This window comes from Bubalus kerabau, chromosome 10 (assembly GCF_029407905.1).
Source record: "Bubalus kerabau isolate K-KA32 ecotype Philippines breed swamp buffalo chromosome 10, PCC_UOA_SB_1v2, whole genome shotgun sequence".
In the NCBI taxonomy this organism is placed as follows: Eukaryota; Metazoa; Chordata; class Mammalia; order Artiodactyla; family Bovidae; genus Bubalus; species Bubalus kerabau.
In genome coordinates, this window is record NC_073633.1 from 81,763,932 (window position 1) to 81,787,158 (window position 23,227).

Consider the following 23,227-nt stretch of genomic DNA (forward strand, 5'->3'; position numbering starts at 1 on the left):
GAGCCCAGTTCTCAAGGATTTGCCTATTGGATTCAATCAGCGGATAGAACTCGGACACATAGGACCTGCCATGCACTGTGCTGGGGATGAGGAGGGGTTGAGGGAAGACAGGGCAGACCCTACCCTCACAGAGCCTGCAGTCATATGGTGGAGACAAACACAAAGCAAGCAATTCACAAACAATATGAGCTGTGGCAAAAAAGCAGGGAGCAAGAATTTCCCTGGTGGTCCAGGGATTAAGAATCCACCTTTGAGTGCAGGGGCATGGCATGGCATGTTAGTTGCTCAGTGGTGTCCAACTCTTTGCAACCCCATGGTCTGTAGCCCTCTAGGCTCCTCTGTCCATGGAATACTGGAGTGGGTTGCCATTGCCTTTTCCAGGGACCTTCCAGGGACCCAGGGATCAAATCTGGGTCTCGCTCTTTTACCAAGGACCCGCCAATATGGGCCGCGTTCACACCAAAACCGTAAAGAAAGCTGCCCGGGTCATCACTGAGAAGTACTACACACACCTGGGCAATGACTTTCACACCAACAAGCGGGTGTGCAAGGAAATCGCCATTATTCCCAGCAAGAAACTTCGCAATAAGATCGCAGGCTACGTCACACATCTGATGAAGCAGATTCAAAGAGGCCCGGTTAGAAGTATCTCCATCAAGCTGCAGGAGGAAGAGAGAGAGAGGAGAGACAATTACGTGCCTGAGGTCTCAGCCCTGGATCAGGAAATCATTGAAGTAGATCCTGACACTAAGGAAATGCTGAAGCTCTTGGACTTTGGCAGTTTGTCCAACCTGCAGGTCACTCAGCCTACAGTTGGGATGAACTTCAAAACACGACGTGGAGCCGTTTGAGTCTTTCTACTGTGCTGTAATATTTTCAATAAACCTCAGACAACAACAACAACAAAAATCTGGGTCTCCTGCATTGCAGGCAGATTCGTCACCTCCTGAGCCACCAGGGAAGCCCCTTCCAACGTAGGGGACTTGGGTTCAATCCCTGGTACTGAACTAAGCCCATACGTTGCACTGGAGAAGCCAGAAAATTGCAACTACTGAGCCCATGTGCTCTAGAACCTGTGCTCCTCAACTAGAGAAAGCCTGTGTGCCGCATGAAGACCCAGTGCAGCCAAGAAAAGCCTTCTTCAGCTTAGACCAGAATTCAGAGACAGGCTAGGACATCCCTTGACTCTTCTTTTCTGAAGCCCCTTTAACTTTTCTTTTCTGAAGCCACTTCTGGTTTTCCTTAGAGTGTGCCCAGAGGCTCAGCCTTCTTCCCTGGTTCCTTCTACCCCCTCACTGTCTTTCTCGCCCTGGCTCTGGGCAGCTGGGGGCCCACACACTGCCGTGGAGAGGTGGATGCTGCCCTTGGGCACAGCTGGAGCGGTGGTGGCTCCTCAAGATCTCCTGCTGCTGCCCACCACCCACCTCCCCAACCTTGGAGAGCTGCTCTGGAGCTAGAAAGTAAGAAGGGCTGGTCTGCCACCCACTCCCCTTCCTCCTGTCAAAACTTGCTTATCAGGGCCAGCTCACCCTTCCTGACACACAGGAAGGCAGCCATCTGATAAACAGGGTTGTACCCTGGTGTCGGCCACTCCCTGGAATATTTGCATATTTGATAATACAATGCAAAGGAGTGAGTTGCTAATTAGGGGCCATCCAGGCTCCTGGGAAGATTTTCTTTAGGAGACACACAAGGGACTGGCTTATATTTAACAGCATATCTCTGCGCTGTTGCATTGCTGTTTTTAACTGTGAGGAGTCTGTAGAAACCAAGCAATTGCCCAAGAACAGGAGCTCCTCATGTCCACCAAACTCGCCTCCTGAAAGGTCAACTCTTGCATCCGTGGACCCGCGGCGTGGTGAATGCAGTACCGCCCCATGGAGGAAACGCACTGGCAAAGTCTCAATGGTGTTAGCACAGCGGGCTGATGTTTAGCTCCTAGAAACAATCTATTGTGAAAGAGAAAAATGGAATGAATATTATCAACATAACAATATAAATGTAGGCATACAACTGACAGAAGTTGGGGCTGGAAGGGGCATCTTGATGGAAAGATAGGTAAAAGGCCCTAGTAAACTCATTTTACAGAGCTAGGAGACTATCAAAAATTGACCCAGCTAGTAATCAAGTGAGTTTTAAGTACATTGCTTAAAGTTACCAAGATAACCAATAGAGGGACATCCCTGGTGGTCCAGTGGCTAAGACTCTGATCTCCCAATGAGGGGGGCCAGGGTTTAATCCCTGGTCAGGAAACAGATTTCACAGGCCGCAACTGATTTCCCACGCCGGAAGGAAGATTGAAGATCCTGCGTGTTGTAACTAAACCTAGCTCAGACAAATAAGTATTAAGGGACTTTCCTGGTGGTCCAGTGGTTAAGAATCCACCTGCCAATGCAGGGGACATGGGTTCGATCCCTGGTCTTAGAAGATTTCATTTGCTGAGGGGCAATTAAGCCACAACTACTGAGCCCACGCTCTAGAGGCTGTGTTCTGCAACAAGAGAAGCCACCGCAGTAAGATACTTGCGCACGGCAACTAGAGAGCAGCCACCATTGGTACAACTAGAGAAAGCCCTCCCATGGCAACAAAGACTCAGCTCAGCCAAAAATAAAAAATATAATTAAAAAAATATTAAAAAAAAAAAAGAAAATGCATTTGAGTCAGTTCTAATGAAGTGGATGAACCTAGAACCTATTATACAGAGTGAAATAAGTCAGAAGCAGAAAGATAAATATCGTATTCTAACGCACATATACAGAATCTGGGAGAAGGTGATGGCACCCCACTCCAGTACTCTTGCCTGGAAAATCCCATGGACGGAGGAGCCTGGTAGGCTGCAGTCCACGGGGTCGCTAAGAGTCGGACATGGCTGAGCGACTTCACTTCCACTTTTCACTTTCATGCATTGGAGGAGGAAATGGCAACCCACTCCAGTGTTCTTGCCTGGAGAATCCCAGGGACGGCGGGGGCCTGGTGGGCTGCCGTCTATGGGGTCGCACAGAGTCGGACACAACTGAGGCGACTTAGCAGCAGCAGCAGCATACAGAATCTAGAAAAATGGTACTGAAGAATTTATTTACAGGGCAGTAATGGAGATATGCAGTTGACACCACCCTTATGGCAGAAAGTGAAGAGGAACTAAAAAGCCTCTTGATGAAAGTGAAAGAGGAGAGTGAAAAAGTTGGCTTAAAGCTCAACATTCAGAAAACGAAGATCATGGCATCCGGTCCCATCACTTCATGGGAAATAGATGGGGAAACAGTGGAAACAGTGTCAGACTTTATTTTTCTGGGCTCCAAAATCACTACAGATGGTGACTGCAGCCATGAAATTAAAAGACGCTTACTCCTTGGAAGGGAAGTTATGACCAACCTAGACAGCATGTTCAAAAGCAGAGACATTACTTTGCCAACAAAGGTTCATCTAGTCAAGGCTATGGTTTTTCCTGTGGTCATGTATGGATGTGAGAGTTGGACTGTGAAGAAGGCTGAGCACTGAAGAATTGATGCTTTTGAACTGTGGTGTTGGAGAAGACTCTTGAGGGTCCCTTGGACTGCAAGGAGATCCAACCAGTCCATTCTGAAGGAAATCAGCCCTGGGATTTCTTTGGAAGGAATGATGCGAAAGCTGAAACTCCAGTACTTTGGCCACCTCATGCAAAGAGTTGACTCATTGGAAAAGACTCTGATGCTGGGAGGGATTGGGGGCAAGAGGAGAAGGGGATGACAGAGGATGAGATGGCTGGATGGCATCACTGACTCGATGGACGTGAGTCTGAGTGAACTCCTGGAGTTGGTGATGGACAGGGAGGCCTGGCGTGCTGCGATTCATGGGGTCACAAAGAGTCGGACACGACTGAGCAACTGATCTGATCTGATCTGAATGGAGAATAAACTTATGGACATGAGGAGAGGGGAAAGGGTGAGATGTATTGGAAGAGTAACATGGAAACATACATTACCATATGTAAAATAGATAGCCAACTGGAATTTGCTGTATGGCTCAGGAAATTCAAACAGGGGCTCTGTATCAACCTAGAGGGGTGAGATGGGGAGGGAGATGGGAGGGAGATTCAAAAGGGAAGGGATATATGTATACCTATGGCTGATTCATGCTGAGGTTTGACAGAAAACAACAAAATTCGGTAAAGCAATTATCCTTCAATTAAAAATAAATAAATTTAAATTTTAAAAATATTTTAGAAAAAAAGATAACCAGTAGAATAACTGATAATTGTCATGACTAAAAATAAAGAGGAGTAGGGTGAAGAGTGGGAGTTGGTTAGTGGGTTAAATTCTCATCTTTCTTAGGCAGGAGTCAGAGGCATCTGAGGTTGATAAACCAATGTTGAGGAGCCAATTCCTTTGTGGGAGGGTGATGACCATCTAAGGACTGAGACCTGTCAAGCCAGTTGTCTCTGGAAAGGAATAACAGTCAGGCAAGGAAGTGTTAGTTATTCCCTATAAACCCCATGGTACTACATTGAAATGATAGACTGGTTTTACTTTCATGAAACTTATAAGAAATTCTTTTTCAATTTTCCACATTTTCTGTAATGGGTATTTGTGATGATGATAATGAATGATAAAAGAATATAGGAAAAAAATAATTAGTTGTAAATATTTATTGTGTTAAAAACATATTATAAAATCATGACAAAAAAATTAAGTCTACAGCTCAATAGTGTTAACTGTATTCACTGTTGTGCAAGAGACTAGAACACTTTCCTCTTGTGAAACTGAAACTCTAAACCTATTGAACAATAGCTCCTCCTTTCTCCTCCCTCCAGCCCCTGGCAACCACCTTGTTATTTTCTGTCTTTATGAATTTGACTACTTTAAGTATCTCATATAAATGAAATCATACAATACTTGGCTTATTTCACTTAGCATGATGTCCTCAAGTTTCATCCAGGTTGTAGTATGTGACAGGTTTTCTCTAATTTTTAGGGCTTAATAATATTCCATTGTATGTATTTATCACATTTTCTTTATTCATCATCTGTGAATAGACCCTTGAGTTGCTTTTACCTTTTTTGCTGTTGTAAGTAATGCTGCAATGAACCTTGATGGGTGTATAAGCTTGATTTATTTCTGAAAATAGATACCCCGGAGACTTTCCTGATGGTCCAGTGGTTAAGAATTGCCTTGCAATGCAGGGGACTCGGGTTTGAACCCTGGTCAGGAAACTAAGATCCTACATGCCGCGTACCACAACTACTGAGCCTGTGTGCTCTGGAGCCCGCGTGCCCCAACTAGACAGCCTGTGTGCTGCAGCGAAAGATCCCGTGTGCTGCAGCTGAGACCCAATGCAACCAAATAAATAAATAAAATAAAAAAAAAAGGATACCCCCAATACATATAGAAACTACAGTCAGAGAAGACCCATAACTTGTTTAAGTCCCTCTTAGACTACAGCAAGCTCAGGGGATGCACTTTTGGGCTCCTGCCTTCATTCTCCTGACAGCAAGAGAGTTAGTTAAAGCCTGATTTCTTGAGATGGTCTGGAAGCTGGAAGAAGCATGAATGGCATGGAAGGTACATAGAAAGAAGCCAAATCGACACCAGCCTGACACATAGTGCTCCTCCCATCCATCCACCTTCATGGTACTTTCCATTGTTGGCATTCTCCCAGCCCTGCCCATACCTAACCCAGTGCCCTACTATGGCTTCGGGTGCCTGTGAGCAGCTGTGATCTGAGTTCAGTGCAAAGGCATTTGATTAATCATCTCACTTTCCTGCAAGTTCACTCTTTTCTTTTGTCTTAGGCCTGTGTCTTGTGTTGATTTACAGGTTGGTGGAGGGCTCTGCTGGGTTGTCAGGATCCATTCACCTAGTCCCTGACTGTCCTGGTAGAGCAGATCCCTTTCTGGGCTGGAGGCTGAGGGTGGAGCCATGTCACCAGCGCTGGCTAGCTTGGACGGTTTCCCACAGTGTTAGGTGACAGATTGTTCTTGGAAAGGAAATTATTTAAGTTCAGCTTTTCCTCTGATGATCTGGGAGGCACTTGGTCAACACATGTGGGCTGAAACCCCGCAGGGACCTGGCCATTAATGGACATGTGAACTGGGTCCTCAGGCAGGGCATGAGACGCATCCCAAAGCGGGAGAAGACTGTGGGGTATGGGAATTCTGAAGCCTGGGGTGGGGGCCGTGAGCTCCCCACAGGGCTACTGGGAGGCGTGGAAGTGATTTCCTTCCTCATTGGACTGTGGTGTCGGGGCCACCTGGTAGCCTCGGATGACCCTTTGTGAGGTCCTTTTCTGAGCCAATGGCTCTGGGGGGTGGGGCTGGGTGACAGTTGTCAGAGTTCAGGCAGCTGATGTCTGTGTCTAGGAAGGAAGTTGACACCAGGGGTCTTCCCCATTTCCCATTCTACACCATCTGCCTTTTCTGACGTAGATCCTTGATTGGGATGTTCCGTTCCAATTTATCCTGCCTTTTCTCTCCCATGCCCTGGAGGTGGGTGAAGGAAGGATATTCTCCAAGGCCTTGTGTCTAATACATAGCCTCTAGCCACATGTGGCCATTGAGATTTACATTCACTGCAATTAAATAAAATTAAAAATTCAGCCCCTTGATTGCATTTAGCCACATTGCCAGAGGCTACCGTAATGGACACTGCACACTGTGGACATAAAACATTTCCATCATCAAAGAAAGCTCTGTTGACAGGCTGCCCTAAGCCTCCTGTCTTTTCTCCTCTATGATTGTGATCTGAAGTGACTGAAGCTGCTGCTTCCTTAGGCTGGGGACATGCAGAGAGTGCTGCCTATTGAGAATCTAAAAGCAGAGAATGAGTAGTGTGGAAATGCCCTCAGTCCCCCACTCAGGACTGAGTCCAGGGCAGCCTTGAGCTCTGAAATCTTGCTCTTCCTGAGGGTGGCACCACCTGAAGCTACCACCCAAGCCCTCTAGCTTCCCAGGTGGCTCAAGTGGTAAGGAATCCGCCTGCCAATTCAGGAGCTGCAGGAGCTGCATTTTCAATCCCTGCATCGAAAAGATCCCCTGGAGGAGGAAATGGCAACCCACTCCAGTATTCTTGCCTAGAAAGTCCTTATGAACAGAAGAGCCTGGCAGGATACAGCCCAGGGGGTCACAGAGTCAGACATGACTGAAGTGACAGAAAGTGAAAGTGAAGTCGCTCAGTAGTGTCTGACTCTTTGCGACCCCGTGGACTGTAGCCTACCAGGCTCCTCCATCCATGGGATTCTCCAGGCAAGAATACTGGAGTGGGCTGCCATTTCCTTCTCCAGGGGATCTTCCCGACCCAGGGATTGAACCCGGGTCTCCCACATCGCGAGCAGACGTTTTAACCTCTGAGCCACCAGGGAAGCCCCTGAAGTGACAGAGGACACTTGCAAACTATTTAAGTGAGTTCTGGCTTGCAGCAGGGACTTGGTTCTGCTTGCCACCAAATCCATTTCATGAATGTTTCAGGGTGTGAGGGTGCTCCCACCTAACCTGGTCTTCTGATCTAGATCCCTGTCCTAAAACACCACACCTCAGTGACCATCCAGTCAGTAACCCTCCTCTGATAGACAGTTGTTGTCTGTAGGCCATCGCTCCTGGCAATTAACCATTTGCTTCCCTGTGAAAAGACTGGTCATTAGAGTTTGGAAGGAAGTGGGGACATGTGTCTGTCTGGGACGTCTGTAACAGGAGATGAGGTTTTCCAGAACAATGCAACACAGCCTTGCTTTCTTCCCCATACCTGTCCAAGATTGTCTTTTTTGTCTTTCAGATCCACCCCTCAGCACCGGGTATTCCCCACATGACAGCCAACTTTGGGACTCCATCAATGAACCCTTTTTTTTTTTTAAGTTAATATATTTTTTATTGGAATATAATTGCATTACAATGTTGTGTTAGTTTCTGCTGTACAACAAAGTGAATCAGCTATTTGTAAACATATATCGGTGGCACAAGTGGTAAAGAATCCACATGCACAAGATGCAGGAGATGCGGGCTGGATTCCTGGGTCAGGAAGATCCCCTAGAGAAGGAAATGCCAACCCACTGCAATATTCTTGCCTGGGAAATCCCATGGACAGAGGAGCCCGGCAGGCTACAGTCCATGGGGTTGCAAAGAGTCGGACATGACAGTGTGCGCACACACACACACACACATACATATATCCCCTCCCTCTTGGACCTCCCTCCCCCCCACCCCCCACCCCCACCTCTAGGTCATCACAGAGCACCAGACTGCGCTCCCTGTACTATACAGCAGGTTCCCACTCACTAGTTTACACACAGTACTGTGTATATGTCAGTGTTACTCTCCCAGTCTATCCCACCCTCCCCTTCCCCACCCTGGGTCCACATGTTGATTCTCTACCTCATTGCATCTCTATTCCTGCTCTGCACACACCACTTTTCTAGATTGCACATGTATGCTTTAATATGCAATATTTGTTTTTCTGTTTCTGACTTACTTCACTCTGTATGACAGACTCTCGGCCATAAAAAGGAATGTAATTGGGTCTTTTGTGGAGATGCGGATGGACCTAGAAGCTGTCAGTGAATCTCTTTTACCTGCTTTGTCAGGATCCCTGACAAGAGGCCGAGAAGACGGTTAGGAGGGATACTTCGTCTCTTTTCAGTGGGGTGGATAAGTTCAGAGATTATGAATCTAGGGCTGCTAGCAGCCAGCTTTCCTGCCTCCCAGTGAGAGCCTACCTGGAAAGTGGAACTCAGCAGAGAGGGAAAAGGGGAGAAAACAGAGCCCTGGAATATTATTAGAGCCAGCCATACCTCAATATTTTGCAAACTAATGGACTTCCAAGGACTTTCCAGTTATAAGAGGCAATTAAAGCTGAAGAGAGTATCAAAGACAATTTTCTACTAGAGTTAGCTTATGTTGAGTCTCTGTCACTTGCAACCAAAAAACTAATACAAAGTCATTGAAGTGAAAGTTGCTCAGTCATGTCCAACACTTTGTGACCCCATGGATTATAGAGTCCATGGAATTATTCAGGCCAGAATACTGGAGTGGGTAGCCGTTCCTTTTAGGTTGAGATATTTGGTAGGAGGAAGTCTCTACTGGAAAATCAAGTTCAGGTCCTTGCTAAGATACCAGCAAGGAATGGTCAGACTGGGGACTTCCCTGGTGGTCCAGTGGCTAAGACTCCGTGCTCCCCATGCAGGTAGTCCAGATTCAATCCCTGGTCAGGGAACTAGATCCCACATGCTGCAACTAAGACCTGGCACAGCCAAACAAGTAAATAAATAAGATAAATATATATATTTTTTTAATTATTAAAAAAAAAAAGAGAGCCCACCTCTTTGAAGACACCTTCCCTGACCATCCCAGCCTCTACCCTCTGGCTTCTAATATCCTCTACCCTCTAATATCAATTATAATCATCAAAGAACTGAGAACTGTCTTTTACCAATGTCTGCTTTCATTGTCTAGAATGGCACTCTAAAGATTTTACTGTTACATGTTCACAGCTTGTCACTCTGTCTCACTTGGTCAAAGTCAGAGATGGGGCCTGACACTTTTGTGTCTCTGACAGGATCCAGCATAAGGCCTGGCACATAATAGCCCCTCAGTGAATATCTGTGGACTAGAAACTTGTGGATACAAGTGTGAGAGCCACAGGAGTCCAGTCTGTATGCAGCTCTGCTCAGGGGAAATGAACTCCACTCAAGTATCCCCGATGACAGTAGGTGACATTCCTCTAGCAAAGCTAGAGGGAATGGGGATAAAGAGGCAGGAGGAGCAGAGGAAGAGACTGGAGAAGAGGTGAGAAAGTAGATCTTTGCTGATGGCTGAGACCTTCCAGGGAACGTCTCCTAGGTCTCCTGGGACAGTGGGGAAGAGAAATGTCTATGTGTCTCAGACTTCCTCTGAGCTCCCTCGGGGAGGAATGCAGGCCAGGGGGCTGGGCATAGGGTGAGGAAAGGCACAGGTCAGAATTGGCTCCTCTTTGGAAACATCTTCAGAGCTGGGGCAGGAGCCACGTGGGAGAAACTAGGGTCCCTACTCCACGGTCACTCCTCCTTCTGGATCTATTTTTGATTGCTTCAGGTCTTAGTTGTGGCCTGCGGGCTCTCTAGTTGTGGTGCACAGGCTTAGTTGTCCCATGGCATGTGGGATCTTAGTTCCTCGACCAGGGATCAAACCCGCACTCCCTGCATTGGAAGGCCGATTCTTAACTACTGAAACACAAGGGACGTTCCTAAAGGTCTTTTGAGTGATGAGATCTTTGACATAAGAGTATGTCCGCATTCTTCGAAAGCTAACAGTATGTGAGCGTATGCATTCTGAGTCATTCCTAAAAGGGGAAGGAATCTCTCTCCTCCCTTCAGGTGTGATCGTTGTCACATCTGAGAGCACAGAAAATACTACACAATTAGGCCCTCAGCTGTTCCCTAATTGTTTTCTGACCCTTTTCTTTTTTGATTTGATTACACATTTCCCTCCTGGGGCAATGCTACATCTTATTGTAAAGTGTGTATCTCCCAGCAACCAGAACACACTTGGATGGATGGATAGATGGGGGTAACTTAGTAAATATTACCTTCCTACATAAACAAATGAACAACAAAATCTGTATGAGTCAGGGTTCTCCACAGAAATAGAACCAATAGGATGGAGATGAATATATACACAAAAAGTTTTACTATAAGGTGTTGGCTCATGTGCTTATAGAGGCTGAGAAGTCCCCTGATTCACCATCTCTAAGCTGGAGACCCAGGAAAGATGGTGGTGTGGTTCGGAAGGCCTGAGAACCAGATCACCAATGCTGTAGGTTCCAGGCCAAGTCTGAAGGCCTGAGAACCAAGAGTGCTGAGGACAGGAGAAGACCTATGTCCTAGCTCAGCCATCAGACAGAGATTGAATTCCACCAGTCAGAGTCTACCAGTTCAAATGCTAATCTCTTCTGGAAACATCCTCACAGACAACCAAAAACAACATTGAACCAGGTGTCTGGACATCCTGTGATCCAGTCAAGCTGACACATAAAATTAACTCTCACAAACCCTAACATTGACCAAGCACTTATTATATCCCAGGCACATGCTAAGTACTTTACTGATATTATCTCATTCTTAGGGATATATATGTGTAAGCATTCCATAGATCCTTTATATTAAGTGACTTCTAGGGTCTCTTCCAGTTATAAGATTCTTTAACTTGACATGGCAATAGGAAAACTAGGATATTGAGGTGTGGGGCTTGGATACCTAACACCTAGAAGCAGAAATACAAATAACATTATTAACTGTTCCTTTCTGTGGACTAGGAACTGTGCCAAGTACCTCACAGATATTTTCTCCCTTATTCCTGAGATAGGAACTACTACTATTCACTCCATTTTCAGATGAGGAAATCAAGGCAGAGAGAGATTAAATGGCCTAAGAAGCAGAGCTAGCGTGCAGGTCTGTTGACTCCCAAGTCTGTGCTCTTAACCATCCTGCTTCCAGGGGGACTGTAAGGCCCTCCACCTTGGCCTAGATGCCTGAGAAAGTGCCTTTCCCTGGGGCCACAAGGAAGCAGGTGATCTGGGGGAGGGAGAACCTTGCCGTGGGACCTGTGAGGCTTAGTGAGGAGGAGTGGCATGGAGGACATCTGGGGCTGAGGAAGGTTCTGGAGTTGATGTTACAGGAGCCTCTGAGCCCAGCAGGAAGGAGACTAACTCTCCACTCCCTTCAGCAGCACTTGGCAAACCCCAGCTTTGCTCCCTCTGTATCTCCCTGGGGCAGAGAGGACAGGATGTTCTGGAGTTCTAGCAAGGGGACCACTCCTTGGCAATAGGCAGCAGAGCTATGATTAGGGCTTAAAAGTCTACGGTTGCCAGGCAAAGGCTTTGCCTCACCTTTTATAGCCGGCTAGCTTGAGACATCATGTCACAAGTATTTAGAGACTTTTGCTTCCCACAACACCCCCCCCTCACCCCGCACCCCGCCCGCCACCCCATCTGCTTTATGACCCTGAACACATTCTTCCTTTTCTTCCCATTGGTTCAATTTTCCAGCCCCTGGAAGAAGGCTGTATCTCACTAGTGAGCCAAGAGGCTTTCTGGTGACTTGAAAGGGAGTTTATACTTTCAATTGGTTTTATTGGGCCAAACACGGTGGGGCATTTCTTATCTTGGGTTTAATTTGCTTAAGTTGCTTCTACCTTCTCTGCTCGGCTGTAGGGCTCCTTGGGAGCTGGGGTCGGGTACTTTGGTCGCCTGATGAGTTTAGGCTGCAGAGGGGCCTGGGAACATTGTCCTGGGTTTGCCATTAAGGACCACAGGACCTGGAACCTGGTACTTGACCTGAGACTCAATATTCTCATCTGTAAAATGAGAGAATACTACCTGTCTCCAAGGGTTGTTGGGCGATCCTCAAAGGATGGTTGACTAGCCTGGTACTGTGTTGTCCCCATCACAGCACAAGCTGAGGACAACCACAGGCCTGAGATAAGGGTGTTTGGATCAGAGAATCAGGAGTTAAGAAGCCAAGCTTCTCTCCCTAGACAAGCTTAGAGGTGAAGGGGAAAGAGCTTGTTGGAGGTGAAGGAGAAAGAGCTTGTTGTAGCTGAAAGATCCAGTGTGGGGTTCCTTCAGATGGTAGAATCCATGATTTCCAAGATTGAAAGAAACCCTGGCAATCCTCTAAGACCTATAGGAAGGCAGTTATATAGCAGGAGAGTGAGAGAGCAGGCAAGGCCCTGCTTCTGAAGGGATTGGAGATTTTGAAGGGAGTGCCTTCAAGAATAGGATAGGACCAAGTGGGGACTGACTGGGAGCCTGGTCACTGTTCAGGTGGACAAACAAAGTTATTCCATCCACCCTTCTGTTGATGCTTCATTCTCCGTGGAGAAGATGCCGGTGGTTTAGGAAACGAGATGGACCTGGTCCCAGTTGCCCTAATCCAGTTGTAACCAACCCATGTTTCCTGTGTGGTCTGGCACAGAAACCAAAGGAAGGGTTAGGCAGGTCTGGGCCCCATTGTCACCTTGGCACTGCTGCTGCATCCTCTTTGGATAAGACAGAGAAGCCAGGGAACCCAGAGGCCCCTGTTTGAGAGGAAAACATCAACAACCAAAATTACAGCCAGGAAGAACTGCCTCCATCTGCAAGTAACTGGGCAATTACCTCCTAATTAAGCTCTTATTAATTTGCTTTCTGAAAGTTACAGTATAGCACTTGGTAGGTGCACCCCACCCTGCTTCTCTCTAAGGTGTTGATTAAGCACTACACATGGAACCAAGGTGGAACTCTTTCATCTGATTAAATATAATAGCCTGATTAATTCCAACATCTGAGCTCTTAAAAGCCATACCCTTTTATCTTTGGAGCACTGGGAGGGATTTCGGGGGTTTTTATCTTGAGTCCTGTGTTTCAGGGGAGGGAGAAGAAGCACCAGGAGGGGAAAAGACACAAAACAGAATTCAGACTCATGTTTTTTAAAGTGTGGTCTAATGAATCTCATATCTGACTCACCTGGCTATTTAAAAAAATGCAGATTCCTGGGGTCTGTTTCTGAGTCAGAAATTTGCCAGGCAGTTTTTATGAACACCCAGGTCTGAAAAATTCTCATGTAGACGTGGCAAGCCTTCTAGGATATCAATAGCATAGATATATGAAGTACTCAGACAAAATCAATATGGTCCATGACCTCAGCCATGAAATTAAAAGATGCTTTATCCTTGGAAGAAGAGCTATGACAAACCAAGACAGAATATTAAAAAGCAGGGACATCACTTTGCCAACAAAGGCCATATAGTTAAAGCTATGGTTTTTCCAGTAGTCATGTATGGATGTGAGAGCTAGACCATAAAGAAGGCTGAGCACTAAAGAATCGATGCTTTCTAACTGTGGTGCTGGAGAAGATTCTTGAGAGTCCCTTGGACAGCAAGGAGTTCAATCCAGTCAATTCTAAAGGAAATCAACCCTGAATATTCATTGGAAGGACTGATGCTGAAGCTGAAGCTCCAATACTTTGGCCACCTGATAGGAAGAACTGACTCATTGGAAAAGACCCTGATGCTGGAAAAGATCGAGGGCAGGAGGAGAAGGGGGCAATAGTGGATGAGACGGTTGGATGGCATCATTGACTTAATGGATATGAGTTTGAGCAAACTTCGGGAGATACTGAAGGACGGGGAAGACTGGTGTGCTGCAGTCCATGGGGTCTCAAAGAGTTGAACATGATTGAGCAACTGTACAACAGACAACCCAAAACACCATCTCATCTAATAGTTCCTTAACCCCCCCTCAGAAAATTTTTCGCTTTAACATTAGGTTGGGTAAAGCTTGACTATTCCACGTTTACACTTCATTTATCGACACGTAGTGATGTGATGCAAATAGGAAAACTGCTAGCCCAAAGGCCAGAAGTCTTTCTGACTTACTTCCTTATTAAAAAGTCACAGATTCCTGGGGTCTGTTTCTGTCTGGAGTGAGAAACTTTCCAGGCAATTTTTATGAACACTCAGGTCTTAAAAGTCTCAGCTAGAGGAGGCCAGAAGTTAGAGAAGGAATAGCATGTTTATGTATAAATCACCCCTAGATCATCAAAGGCTGACATCTTAGTGCCAACTCCCAGGTCTCAGGTGTTGTAAATGCTGGTTTATAGCTCTTTTATCTACTGATAATAAAAGTGATCTCCAGAAATGGTTCACATGTGCTCCCAGGTTCTTGAAAAACCACAAGTGATTGGCAAATGTTTCTGTTGTAGACACAAAGTCAAATAAACAGCCCATTTTCCTCAAGAGCTCTCCACAGCAGCAGCCATGAGCCTGAATGTAGTAAGGAGAGGAGCTGTCTTCCTCTCCTTCACTCCACACTTTCTTCCTCTTTCCGATGTAAGATTTTTCTGACACTTAGGGAATCCAGGGGCTTTCCTTGTGGCTCAACTGGTAAAGAATCTGCCTGAAATGTGGGTGACCTGGGCTTGATCTCTGGGTTGGGAAGATTCCCCTGGAGAAGGGAAAGGCTGCCCACTCCAGTATTCTGGCCTGGAGAATTCCATGGACTGTATAGTCCATGGGGTTGCAAAGAGTCCGACATGACTGAGCTTCTCTAAGGAGTCCAGACTGAGGAAAAGAAGTTACTGACAAAGAACTTCAGGAAGCAGCTCCCGTGCACCCACTGCCCCTTGCCCAGGTCACTGCCCTTTCTCCTCTAATGGAGAGTTAGTTACAGACCTTCCATTCTACTCATTTCAGGAAGCCTGGGGGCTGCTTGGCTTTGAATCACTGTCTTGTCAGGCATAGTGAACTTCATTCAGTGTGCTCTGAGGACATGAAGAGTTGGGTCCCTGACTGCTGACAATTCTGATAGGATTCTGAACATAGGTAGCCTGGGTAACTCTGGAACATGTGATAATGGCATGCTTTAAAAAAAAAAAAAAACAGATTTATTGAGATGTATTTCACATATCACACAACTTGCCCATTTACAATATACAATTTAATGATTTTTAGTATATTAAATATTTTTAGCATTTTATCACTACTAAAAGAAACTCCGATCCTGGCAGCAGTCACATCACCCCTCCCCCATCCAATCTCCCTTCACCCTACTCCAGCTCTAGGCACCCATTCATCTACTTTGTGCCTATTTGCCTATTCTGGACAGTTCATGTAAATGGTATCACATACGTATGTGTGTGTGTGTGTGTGTATATATACACATAGATATATATGTATGTATGTACATATATATATACATATATCTGTGTGTATATATATATATACACACACATATATATATTACATATATATGTGTGTCCTAGTGACCAGCTACTTTCACTTAGCATAATCTTTTCAAGTTCATCCATGTTGTAGCATAAATCAGTACTTCATTCCTTTTTATGACTGGATAATAGTCCATTATATGGATATACATTTTGTTTATCCATTCATCAGTTGATGGACATTTGGATTGTTTCTACATTTTGGTTATTATGAATAATGCTGCTATGAATATTTGTGTACAAGGGTTTGTGTGGATAGATGTTTTCATTCCTCTTGGGTATATACCTAGAAGTAGAATTGTTGGGTCATATGGTAACTCCATGTTTTACCTTTTGAGGAACTGCTAGACTGTTTTCCAAAGTGGCTACACCATTTTACATTCATTAACTTTGAGAGTTCTAATTTCTCCATTTCTTCCTTAACACTTATTATTATGTGTCTTTTTTCCCCCGCCCCTATTATGTTCTTTTGATTTTAGCTTTTCTAAAAGGTATGAAGTGAGGACTTTCCTGGTGGTCCAGTGGTTAAGACTCCACGCTCCCAATTCAGGGGGCCTGGGTTTGATCCCAATGCAGGGGTCAGGGTACTAGATCCTGCCTGCTTGCTGCAACGAAGGTTCCTGTGTGCTGCAACTAAGACCCAGCGCTGGCAAAAAAAAAAAAAAGTATGAAGTGATATATATATTTTTTTTAATTTGCATTTCCATGATGGCTAATGACTCTGAGTATCTTTTTATGTGCTTATTTTCCATTTGCACATCTTCTTTGGAGAAATGTCTTATTTAGATCCTTAGCCCATTTTACAATTTGGGTTATTTGCCTTTTTATTATAAAGTTGAAGGAGTTCTTTACATATTCTAGATACAGTCTTTCATCAGATATATGATTGCAAAATCCTTCTCCCGTACTTTGCATTTTTTCACTTTCTTGATGTCCTTTGAGGCACAGAAGTTTTATATTTTGATGAGGTCCATTGTATCTGTTGTTGTTATGGCTTGTGATTCAGATTTTGAGAAACATGGCTAAAATGTAGCTTGAAACTCAAAGCTTTGAGGCCTCAGAGTTTGGTGGTGCTTTATAGGTTGCAGGGATTCCCTTCGACAGAGATTTCCTCCCAGTTTAGGATTTCACTCCCCACCCAGCCAACCGGCCCTAGCTCCTTCTCCGGGCTGGAAGCACAGAGCCCCAGGGAACCTTCACTGTGTTTACATCCCCTCCCTCTCCTGAGGTCTACCACAACAGAGCAGCTGAGATGACAGTTTGGAAATGTCCTTTATTGTGAAAACTCAATGGCCTTTGTCTCTGGGATTTGAAATTTAGATGCAAATGTTGGCAGCCAAGAGTCAGGAAGGAGGAGGGGAAGGGCTGGGAGAAGAAACCCTGCCATTGATTTCCATAGTGAGTCATTCCAACTCTGTGTTGTCTTGGTTTTCTCACCCATAAAATGGGGAAAAATAGTCCAACTCCCCATTTCAGTGGGGGTACTTTGAAGATGAGTTAGAATACTTTGAGATCTTGGATTAAATGCATTACTGAGACACAAGGTGTTATTATAATAATAAATGACTTAATAGCAGAAAGGGTGAGGTCGCTAAAGCAAAAGGCTGAAGGAGAGGCTCTGCGCTGTGGAGTGGCTTCAGTCTAGAGCTGCTGGGCCAGACACAGAGTTTAATTCTTTATTATTATTATTGTTCAGTCGATAAGTCATGTCCAACTCTCTGCAACTCCATGAACTGCAGCATGTCAGGCTTCCCTGTTCTTCACTATCTCCAGGAGTTTGCTCAGATTCATGTCCATTGAGTCAGTGATGCCATCCAACCATCTCATCCCCTTGCCCCCTTCTCCTCCTGCCTTCAATCTTTCCCAGCATCAGGGTCTTTTCCAATGAGTCAGCTCTTTGCATCAGGTGGCCAAACTCTGGGATCTTCAGCATCAGTCCTTCCAATGAATATTCAGAGCTGATTTCCTTTAGGACTAACGGGTTTGAGATTGTGTTATTTCATCTGAGTTCAGCACTGCTCTACGATGGTAAAGAGTCTTCCTGCAATGCAGGAGACCTAGGTTCAATCCCTGGGTTGGGAAGATCCCCTGGAGAAGGGAATGTCAACCCACTCCACTATTCTTGCCTGGAGAATCCCATGGACAGAGAACCTGGCAGGCTATAATCCATGGGGTCACAGAGTCGGACACAATCGAGGAACAAACGCTACTGAATATGTCCTATATGACTTCTGCCACAAGGCAAGATTACACTCTTTTTAGGAAATAAGCTATACATTAAAACAAGCAGAAGCAGCGCAAGACATTATAATCAAGGCGTGAACTGAATAGCAAGTGTCAAAAATAAAGCAGAAATGCTGAAGAGCCACGTTCCCTTATTATGAACCCAAGGTCTCCCACACATTAGCTGCATGACTTTGCCTCAGGTTCTTCTTCTCTGACTACAATCGTTCATATAAAGGACTTGGAATAATGGCTGGCGCATAGTAAGCCCTCAAATATTGTACCTATCTTGTCAGGCTTGGGTTTTGCTGGTTATGTAATATTGACTAAGTGGTTAGATCCCTGGGACCTCCTGTTATCCCATCTGTAAAATGGGGATAAGCATACTTACTAGCGAAATGGAAAAAGACCCTGTGGGACCCTCCCAGGTACAAGTCCTTTCTGTATTCCCCATTTCTAGTTTGTATAAAACAGACTTCGTTCAGCCTCCTGGAGTTCTAAGGGGCAGATTCAAACAGCTACTAATCAGGGAAGGGAGGTTATGCAGAAACAAAGGAGGAAAAGTTAAGAAACGATGGTGCAGAAATGGGGCAGGGTCCAGGTTCCAAGACATTTATTGTTTAGTCTCTAAGTTGTCGTTGACTCTTCTGCAATCCCATGGACTGTAGCCTGCCAGGCGCCTCTGTCCATGGGATTTCCCAGCCAAGAATACTGGAGTGGGTTGCCATTTCCTTCTCCAGGAGATCTTCCTGACAAAGGTCAGTGATCAAACCCACGTCTCCTGTAGTGCAGGTGGGTTCTTTACCACTGAACCACTAGGCAAGTTGGTACAAATCAAGGAACACACACAACATCTTTGAGTTCTTCTGCAGAAACTAAGGCCCCGCCCCCTGCTCCCCACCCCCACCCCCATCAAGGTGGAGCATCAGGAAAGATTCCTGGGATAGGGCCTTGTTACCTTCAGTTCAGTTCAGTAGCTCAGTTGTATGCGACTCTTTGCAACCCCATGAATTGCAGCACACCAGGCCTCCCTGTCCATCACCAACTCCTGGAGTTCACCCAAACTCAAGTCCATCGAGTCGGTGATGCCATCCACCCATCTCATCTTCTGTCGTCCCCTTCTCCTCCTGCCCCCAATCCCTCCCAGCATCAGGGTCTTTTCCAATGAGTCAACTCATCGCATGAGGTGGCCAAAGTATTGGAGTTTCAGCTTCAGCATCATTCCTTCCAAAGAACACCCAGGACTGATCTTCTTTAGAATGGACTGGTTGGATCTCCTTGCAGTCCAAGGAACTCTCAAGAGCCTTCTCCAACACCACAGTTCAAAAGCATCAATTCTTGGGCGCTCAGCCTTCTTCACAGTCCAACTCTCACATCCATACATGACCACAGGAAAAACCATAGCCTTGACTAGACGGACCTTTGTTGACAAAGTAATGTCTCTGCTTTTGAATATGCTATCTAGGTTGGTCATAACTTTCCTTCCAAGGAGTAAGCGTCTTTTAATTTCATGGCTGCAATCACCATCTGCAATGATTTTGGAGCCCAGAAAAATAAAGCCTGACACTGTTTCCACTGTTTCCCCATCTATTTCCCATGAAGTGATGGGACCAGATGCTATGATCTTCGTTTTCTGAAAAAGCCAACTTTTTCACTCTCCACTTTCACTTGCATCAAGAGGCTTTTTAGTTCCTCTTCACTTTCTGCCATAAGGGTGGTGTCATCTGCATATCTGAGGTTATTGATATTTCCCCTGGCAATCTTAATTCCAGCGTGTGCTTCTTCCAGCCTAGCGTTTCTCATGATGTACTCTGCATAGAAGTTAAATAAGCAGGGTGACAATATACAGCCTTGTATAAGGAAAATATACTCCTTTTCCTATTTGGGACCAGTCTGTTGTTCCATGTCCAGCTCTAACTGTTGCTTCCTGACCTGCATACAGATTTCTCAAGTGGCAGGTCAGGTGGTCTGGTATTCCTATCTCTTGAAGAATTTTCTACAATTTATTGTGATCCACACAGTCAAAGGCTTTGGCATAGTCAATAAAGCAGAAATAGATGTTTTTCTGGAACTCTCTTTCTTTTTTGATGATCCAGAGGATGTTGGCATTTGATCTCTGGTTCCTCTGCCTTTTCTAAAACCAGCTTGAATATCTGGAAGTTCATGGTTCACGTATTGCTGAAGCCTGGCTTAGAGAATTTTGAGCATTACTTTACTAGAGTGTGAGATGAGTGCAATTGTGTGGTAGTTTGAGCATTCTTTGGCATTGCCTTTCTAAGGGATTGCAATGAAAACTGACCTTTTCCAGTCCTGTGGCCACTGCTGAGTTTTCCCAATTTGCTGGCATATTGAGTGCAGCACTTTCACAGCATCATCTTTCAGGATTTGAAATAGCTCAACTGGAATTCCATCACCTCCACTAGCTTTGTTCGTAGTGATGCTTTCTAAGGCCCACTTGACTTCACATTCCAGGATGTCTGGCTCTAGGTCAGTGATCACACCATCGTGATTATCTTGGTCATGAAGATCTTTTTTGTACAGTTCTTCTGTGTATTCTTGCCACCTCTTCTTAATAGCTTTTGCTTCTGTTAGGTCCATACCATTTCTGTCCTTTATCAAGCTCATCTTTGCATGAAATGTTCCCTTGGTATGTCTAATTTTCTTGAAGAGATCTCTAGTCTTTTCCATTCTGTTGTTTTCCTCTATTTCTTTGCATTGATTGCTGAGGAAGGCTTTCTTATCTCTCCTTGCTATTCTTTGGAACTCTGCATTCAGACGCTTATATCTTTTCTTTTCTCCTTTGCTTTTCGCTACACTTCTTTTCATAGCTATTTGTAAGGCTTCCCCAGACAGCCATTTTGGTTTTTTGCATTTCGTTTCCATGGGGATGGTCTTGATCCCTGTCTCCTGTACAATGTCACAAACCTCCGTCCATAGTTCATCAGGCATTCTATCAGATCTAGTCCCTTAAATCTATTTCTCACTTCCACTTTATAATCATAAGGGACAGAATGTGGTCCACTGGAGAAGGGAATGGCAAACCACTTCAGTATTCTTGCCTTGAGAACCCCATGAACAGTATGAAAAGGCAAAAAGATAGGACACTGAAAGAGGAACTCCCCAGGTCAGTAGGTGCCCAATATGCTACTGGAGATCAGTGGAGAAATAACTCCAGGAAGAATGAAGTGATGGAGCCAAAGCAAAAACAATACCCAGTTGTGGATGTGACTGGTGATAGAAGCAAGGTCCGATGCTGTAAAGAGCAATATTGCATAGGAACCTGGAATGTTAGGTCCATGAATCAAGGCAAATTGGAAGTGGTCAAACAGGAGATGGCAAGAGTGAACGTCGACATTCTAGGAATTAGGGAACTAAAATGAACTGGAATGGGTGAATTTAACTCAGATGACCATTATATCTACTATTGTGGGCAGGAATCCCTTAGAAGAAATGGAATAGCCATCATGGTCAACAAAAGAGTCCAAAATGCACTACTTGGATGCAATCTCAAAAATGACAGAATGATCTCTGTTCATTTCCAAGGCAAACCATTCAATATCACAGTATTCCAAGTCTATGCCCCAACCAGTAACGCTGAAGAAGCTGAAGTTGAATGGTTCTATGAAGACCTACAAGACCTTTTAGAACTAACACCCAAAAAAGATGTCCTTTTCATCATTATAGGGGACTGGAATGCAAAAGTAGGAAGTCAAGAAACACCTGGGGTAACAGGCAAATTTGGCCTTGGAATACGGAATGAAGCAGGGCAAAGGCAAATAGAGTTTTGCCAAGAGAATGCACTGGTCATAGCAAACACCCTCTTCCAACAACACAAGAGAAGACTCTACACATGGACATCACCAGATGGTCAACACCAAAATCAGATTGATCATATTCTTTGCAGCCAAAGATGGAGAAGCTCTATACAGTCAGCAAAAACAAGACTGGGAGCTGACTGTGGCTCAGATCATGAATTCCTTATTGCCAAATTCAGACTTAAAGAAGAATGTAGGGTAAACCACTAGACCATTCAGGTATGACCTGTTACCTTACCACCAACCAATCAGGAGAATGTCTGCACACAGTGGAGTATAAGAAAGACTCTGACCTGTTCCCCAAATGATTCTCCTTTTAAAAATTTTCCATGGGGAGCAGAGACTCCACAGTTGGCTTTTGGCTAGGAGTCAGTCATCTCCCCAGGTGGCTGGCCTCCTGAATAAAGCAAGGTTTCCTTTCCAAGAAGGAAGCAGATGAACCTGATATCCAACACTAGCTCACAAGGCAGCTGTGAGGATGGAGGGAGACAGCGTTTGTAAACACTGCGGCATGGCAGGAACCCTGCAAATGGTAAACATTCACTAAATGAGTTACTATTACTATCAGTAACTGCCTGCTGCAGTCCATGGGGTGGCAAAGAGTCAGACCCAACCGAGTGACTGAACAACCACCACCACAACCTCGATTACCTGTCCTGGCTGGGGGTGAGGGGTACTGCTCACCAATGAGCTATCAGTAACTCAGTCCAGCGGGACTCTTTGCTACTCTATGGACTCTAGCCCACCAGCCTCCTCTGTCCTTGGAATTCTCCAGGCAAGAATACTGGAGTGGGTTTTCCTTCCTCCCCCAGAGGAACTTCCCTACCCAGGGATGGAACCCTCTGTCTCTTGCACCTCCTGCAATGGCAGGCGGATTCTTTGCCACTGCACCACCTGTGGCCTTAGTTAAGCCAGAAGCCTTCTTTGGAAGCCGGAATCTGAGATGGGCAGGACTGATAGGATTTGGGTGATCAGAGAAGAAAGCAGGATCAAAGAAAAAGCAGAAGCCTGAGGCTGAACTACACTCTGGAACGCTGAAGACTGGGGCTTCTCTTTCTCCCCGGAGCTCGGAGCCTGGCCGGCCGTTTCTTGCTGAGCCGCGGTGGCTGTTTACCTCCGATCCTGCCCCCGCCCCCACCTTCCGCAATCTCTTTCACCTTCCCCTTCGGGGCGGGCAGGGCTCTGCTAGGCTGGAGCCGGCTCTCCCTCCCGCAGGAATGTGCGACCCTCTCTCTCAGAGGAATGTGCGCCCGGCTTCCCGCGCGGATCAGGCCCAGCGCCTACCTCTTTCTCCCGCTGTGGGTAGCCGGGAGCCCCGCTGTCTTCTCCGTACCCTCGGCCTGGATCCAGTTTCAAAGTCACCTGAAAGCCATTTCCTTCCGCGCCCGCCCCTCCCCTCCCGGTAAATCACCTGGGGCTTGCATTTCCCGGGAGTAGCTTATTTTTCTTTTCTTTTGGGCTTGTTTTGTTTTTAAACAGGAATATTCGTC

At 45.6% G+C, this 23,227-nt stretch overlaps 1 protein-coding gene and 1 long non-coding RNA gene across 3 annotated transcripts; one reads left to right on the forward strand and one right to left on the reverse strand.

Moving 5' to 3' along the window:
- The first annotated feature begins 428 nt into the window (after positions 1-428).
- LOC129620639 (40S ribosomal protein S17-like) lies at positions 429-909 on the forward strand. Its single transcript, XM_055536426.1, has one exon. The coding sequence runs from the start codon at positions 444-446 to the stop codon at positions 849-851; it is 408 nt and encodes a 135-aa protein (XP_055392401.1). The 5' UTR covers positions 429-443; the 3' UTR covers positions 852-909.
- Positions 910-4,226: 3,317 nt separating this feature from the next.
- On the reverse strand, positions 4,227-23,124 carry LOC129621669 (uncharacterized). Of its 2 annotated transcripts, none has more exons than XR_008699593.1 (3): positions 23,022-23,124; positions 15,149-15,336; positions 4,227-4,417 (listed from the first exon to the last, which is right to left on the reverse strand). It is a non-coding gene; the product is annotated as an uncharacterized LOC129621669 (long non-coding RNA). The 2 variants fall into 2 exon arrangements; XR_008699594.1 differs by having other exon boundaries at positions 15,149-15,313; positions 23,022-23,078.
- Positions 23,125-23,227: the final 103 nt, after the last annotated feature.